The sequence below is a fragment of the Ursus maritimus genome, unplaced genomic scaffold (genome assembly GCF_017311325.1).
Source record: "Ursus maritimus isolate PB19 unplaced genomic scaffold, ASM1731132v1 scaffold_7, whole genome shotgun sequence".
In the NCBI taxonomy this organism is placed as follows: Eukaryota; Metazoa; Chordata; class Mammalia; order Carnivora; family Ursidae; genus Ursus; species Ursus maritimus.
The window spans coordinates 18,922,153-18,927,164 of NW_024426885.1; the positions used below are offsets into that span (position 1 = coordinate 18,922,153).

General features: G+C 61.3%; 2 protein-coding genes across 2 annotated transcripts in view; both read right to left on the reverse strand.

Annotated features, from left to right (window-relative positions):
• Positions 1-242: 242 nt before the first annotated feature.
• Positions 243-3,150, reverse strand: LOC103659210 (alpha-2A adrenergic receptor). The gene has a single exon (XM_040624821.1). It carries the CDS (start codon positions 3,065-3,067, stop codon positions 1,667-1,669), a length of 1,401 nt encoding a protein of 466 aa, XP_040480755.1. The 5' UTR covers positions 3,068-3,150; the 3' UTR covers positions 243-1,666.
• A 1,285-nt stretch (positions 3,151-4,435) lies between these two features.
• Positions 4,436-5,012, reverse strand: part of LOC121101262 (alpha-2A adrenergic receptor-like) — a 1,505-nt gene continuing 928 nt past the window's right edge. The window contains exons 2-3 of the mRNA XM_040624323.1: positions 4,622-4,844; positions 4,436-4,490 (exon numbers count right to left, since the gene is read on the reverse strand). Coding sequence (XP_040480257.1) covers positions 4,436-4,490; positions 4,622-4,844 — 278 coding nt within the window. The remainder of the gene's footprint in view (positions 4,491-4,621; positions 4,845-5,012) is intronic.

Consider the following 5,012-nt stretch of genomic DNA (forward strand, 5'->3'; position numbering starts at 1 on the left):
CCCTCTCCAGCTGGCTGTCTCTGTCAAATAAATACATAAAATCTTTAAAAAAAAAAAAAAAAGAATAAAAAGAAACACTTGGTAAATGGTAGCCTTGCCATTGCTCACACTTTCAAAGGTGAGTGTTTTATCATGTAACGTACTGTTTAATTTAAAATTTTTAATTGAAAATACATGTATATATACTTATAATCGGATGTTCCCAGGGTCTTAAAGCTTTGGAAACTCAGATAACAGACAGAACCATTTAATTCATATTTATTTCACATTTGATCTGTAAACTTTTTATTTAAAAAAAATCCACTGTCATTAGCAACGTGTGCTGCCATTAGTTTGTCTTTAGTGAAATAAGAGCGCAGGCCTTAAAGAGTCTCTGTCTAAAACATGTAGAAACTCCGATGTAAACGCGAGGTGTCCGCCCTCCTCCCTTGATTTTGGGAGTTCATCAATGACATGATCTCAACCAGAAAAGCAGGGGGTAAAGGACAACACTTTGATACCTAAGAGCTCCCGGGGCAGGAACTGTACAGTTTGGCAGGCTCATTTGTCTTTTCTAACTGTTTACCTTTTGGGCAAATTGTATCAGGTTTGCTTCTTCCACATAATTTCCACTCCGCCATCTAAAAACAGCAGCTAAAAGATTTCTTGCAGTCAGCACTTTTGGAGAAGGAGGGGCAGGTGCACAAATAGACAAGATAGAAACATACATATTCTTCAAGCAGTGGCCCTGGAGAGAGGGAAGATGGGAGAGAAGGAGGGAGGGACCCAGGAAAGAGATACTTTTAAAGTGAGTTACTGGAGCAAAGGGTGCATCAGAGGATAATGGCTTTATACACAGGGCTGCTGCAAGGCAGAAAGGTTCATTTACTTCTGTCTTGGTCCCTCCTTGTAATATTTACATAGGAAAAGGCAATTATGCTGTTAGGCACGGGAAAAAATGGACAGAAATCTTTTCCCCCTCAGGAAATCTCAAAACAGGTCCAGGCCCAAGGGACAGTCACCAGTTGCTGGTGAAAAGGACACAGGAGGAGGTAATGACACCAGAAAAGGACTCGCATTGCAAAGGGGCTTGGCCTGAACCGAAGACAACGTGTCTGCCTCAAAGGCATCTCCTCCAACAGCATCAAAAGCCCAGACCTCGGGGACCCTAGCGTGTACTATCAAAAATAGTGTGTATTTACAGTGGGGGATGGGAGGATGGGCAGGGCTGCCCTGAGCATTTGTTTAAAAACAGAGTTAGGGAAAGGGGGAGAGCAATTAGCCGGGGCTGGGTAACCCCCATCCGTTAATCCTTTGTGAGCCATACCCTCTGGGGTCCGTTCAGTGCTTGCTTGCTCTGATCCGCATTGACAGCTGGACTCAGGGGAGGTGAAAATACCCTTAGGAAACAATACTGATTAGGGGACGCCCAAGAACGCAAGAAGATCTCTCCAAGTCACAAGCGGCTCTGACAACAACGGGGGCGCCCTGCAGCCCTCCCAGCCAGTTCTTTTCTCTGGGCGGGGGAAGAGCAGAGGCCCACAGGAGGCCACACGGCAAGGCCGGGCCAGGAAACACCGAGTAGGCAGGACCCGGGTTTCAGTGTGCTGGGACTGCATAGACGCGCCGCTCGATCCCCGCCGACTGTAGTGGGCGCCAGTCTGTTCGCGGGTCTCGGACCGGGCGCTCACACGATCCGTTTCCTGTCCCCGCGGCAGAGGATCTTCTTGAAGGCCCGGCGGAAGTCGTGGTTGAAGATGGTGTAGATGACCGGGTTCAGCGAGCTGTTGCAGTAGCCGAACCAGAAAAAGAACTTGAAGAGCGTGCGTGGCACGGAGCAGCCCACGGCCGTGAGCGTGTAAGTGAAGAAGAAGGGGAACCAGCACACCACGAACACGCCGATGACCACGGCCAGCACGAACGTGAAGCGCTTCTCGCGGTTCTGCCGCCCGCGCCAGCGCGACGCCTTGGGGCCCCCGCCACGCTCCTCCCCGGGCCCCGCCGCCGACGCCCCGGGCCCTGTGGCCCCCGGCCCGCGCCGAGGCACGCTGTCCCCGGGCTTCACCTGACTCGCCCGGGTCTTGCCCTTGGCCCGGGGGCCGCGCTCGGACCTGCGGGTCCCCGGGGGTCGCTCGGCGTGCTCGGACGACGAGCTCTCCTCCAGGTCCAGCGCGTCAGCGTCGCGCGATCCCGCCGGCGCGGGCTCCCCGGGGGCCCCGTTGAGCTGGGCGGGCAGCGGCTCGGCCTCGGCGCCCACCGGGCCCACGCCGCGCTCCGGGCCCAGGCCATTGGGCCTGCGCTCGGCGCCCCCCGGCGGCGCGGCGGCGGCGGCGTCCGGACCCCGGCGGCTGGGCGGCACGCGGGTGCGGCGCTTGGCGATCTGGTAGATGCGCACGTAGACCAGGATCATGATGAGGCAGGGCGCGAAGAAGGAGCCGATGCACGACGAGATTACGTACCACTTCTGGTCGTTGATCTCGCAGCGCGGCTCGGCCGGCGGCTCGCCGCCGCCGCCGCCCTTCTTCTCGATGGAGATGAGCGGCGGGAAGGAGATGACGGCCGAGATGACCCACACGGTGACGATGATGGCCTTGATGCGGCGCGGCGTGCGCTTCAGGTTGTACTCGATGGCCTGCGTGATGGACCAGTAGCGATCCAGGCTGATGGCGCACAGGTGCACGATGGACGAGGTGCAGAAGAGCACGTCGAGCGCCAGGTAGATCTCACACCACGCCTTGCCGAAATACCAGTAGCCCATGACCTCGTTGGCCAGCGAGAAGGGGATGACGAGCGTGGCCACCAGGATGTCGGCCGAGGCCAGAGACACCAGGAAGAGGTTCTGGGGCGCCTTAAGCGCGCGGCTCGTGAACACCGCGATGATGACAAGCACGTTGCCGAACACCGTGAGCAGCATGAGCAGGCCGGCCAGGCACACCAGAGTCAGCGTCACCTGCAGGGAGTAAGGGGTGGCCCGGGCGCCGCCCCCTGGCGCCTCGGTCCCGTTCCAGCTCGCGTTGCCCGCGTCCGGCTGCAGGGAGCCCATGGGCGCGAAGCTGCCCTCGGCCAGCGGCTGCTCCTGGCGGAACATGAACGCGGGTGCCCGCTTGCCTGGGCCTGCTGCCAGCTGCCTTCCGGCCCGGCGCCCGTGGGTCCTCCTCTTCCTCCCGCGCCCCGCTCGCCCTGCCGCGCCTCACATGGGGAGGGAGCCGCAGGGACGCCGGCCCGAGCTGGGGGCCCGCTAGCAGCCCATGGGCCCGGCTCCCGCGAACCGCGCCCGGCCTGCGCTTGCGGCGCTCGTGGTGGGCGCCTTCTCCTTCCCAGCTCAGCACAAGTTTTATTTCTAAGCGGCCGGAGAGAGTAGGTCGAGCCGATGGGGAAAGGGAGATTTATTCTTCAAGAAGGGAGAACAGAAATCATCGGTGGCCTGATTTCTTGGAGGGATGACAGAAAATTTAAAATTTATCTCTATCTTGACTCTCGAGCCTGAGCGAAAGCAAGAGGTCTTACCGTGTGCGGGGCCCGCCCCCACCCCGGGAGGCAGCCGAGGGGCGCTGATGCGGGCCTGGGGTCCTATATCTGTCTTCTTACATCCCCGAAGAGATTACCGACTCTCTCGCTTCCCCCAGACGCGGCGGTGCCGGCCGGGCCCGGGCTGGGGCCAGGGTGCGGACTCTGCCGCCTCTCTCGGAGCGCCGCCGGACTTCCAAAGTTGCGTGCCGGGCTGGGGCTGGGGCTCAGCGCGCGGAGCTCGGGGGCGGCGGCGGGGCGAGTCGTGTGCGGGCCGCATGAAGACGCCCCCGTCCTCAAGTGGGCCGGGGCAGGTGGGCGATCGGCCTTCTAAGAGCCGCGGCCATGGCACAGGGTCTCCTGGGCGTTGGCCTGGCGAGCTGAGGGCGCTGAGTGCAGCCGGACGGGCCGGGGTCCGAGGGCAGCGTGAGTTGGGGCAGGAAGGCAGGGCTAGGGGGAGAAGGAGCTGGGGGTGGCCGGGCGGCGGCGCGCCGGCTGCTGGGCGTCTGCACCGAAGCCGGAGCCGCTGCTGCTCCGCCGCGTTCACGGTGGACTGGTTTTATAGCCCCAGGATCAAGCTGGCGTTGCCGAGCAGCCGGCGTCAGCCCCCACGTGGGAAACCGACCCTCCCCCGCCCCTTGCGCCTCCCCTTCGCGGGTCTAGCGTCCGCGCCCGGCGTGGGACCTTGGGGAGCGCTGCCCCCCTGGCGGGACCGGCTCTTTGGAGAGATGGGTACGTTGAGCGAGGGGTTTAAAGAACGTGCCCGGGGAGTGGGAGCGGCCCCTGCTGGGAATTGGCCGAGCAGCTCCGGGCCGGCCCAGCGGAAAGCAGCGGACACCGGGGGAGTGCCCCCATCGAGCTGGGTCCTGGGAGGAAAGAGAGTTGGGGACCCTGGCCCGAATCGGGAGCAGCACCCACCGGTACCAGTAGCATCCGAAGCAGCCTGGTCCTAGGCCAGGCCGCTCTCGTCCGCAAGTACTCCTGGCCGCGAGGCGAGTGGGGTCCTGGTGAGAAAGGAAGGCACGGGTTCGCATCGAACCCAGGGGGCGGAATGGGAAGTACCCCCGGGGAGTGGGACCCGCCCGAGTCCAGAGCTCCGCTCTGGGGAGAGGAGGCCACTTGTGGTGTGAGCCACAGAGGAGTCTGCGGGACATCGACGGCCGGGCGTCTGGACCGCGCCCCCTTACACCGCGGTGAGGAGGGGTCCTGGAGGCGGCGGCCACGCGCCACGACTGAGCGAGGGCGCACTGACACCTGCTGGCAGCTCGTCGTCACGGCCGCCACGCCGGGAGCTTTCTTCCGCGTTTGCAGTCCTTTGCCTACAGCGCCTTCTATTTCAGGCCAAGTTTGGGTCCGAGCTCAGGAAAGGAGAACCCAGATTTTAAATTGCACTTTGTCACGTTGCAGAAATCTTCCTAAAGCATATACTTCGTGTGTCGGGAGTGGGAGTTCGCTGAGAAGGTCCTCTTGGGAAGGGCTCAGCAGGCATCAGAGCCCAGGACCGGCATCCCTGCCTGGCTAAGACA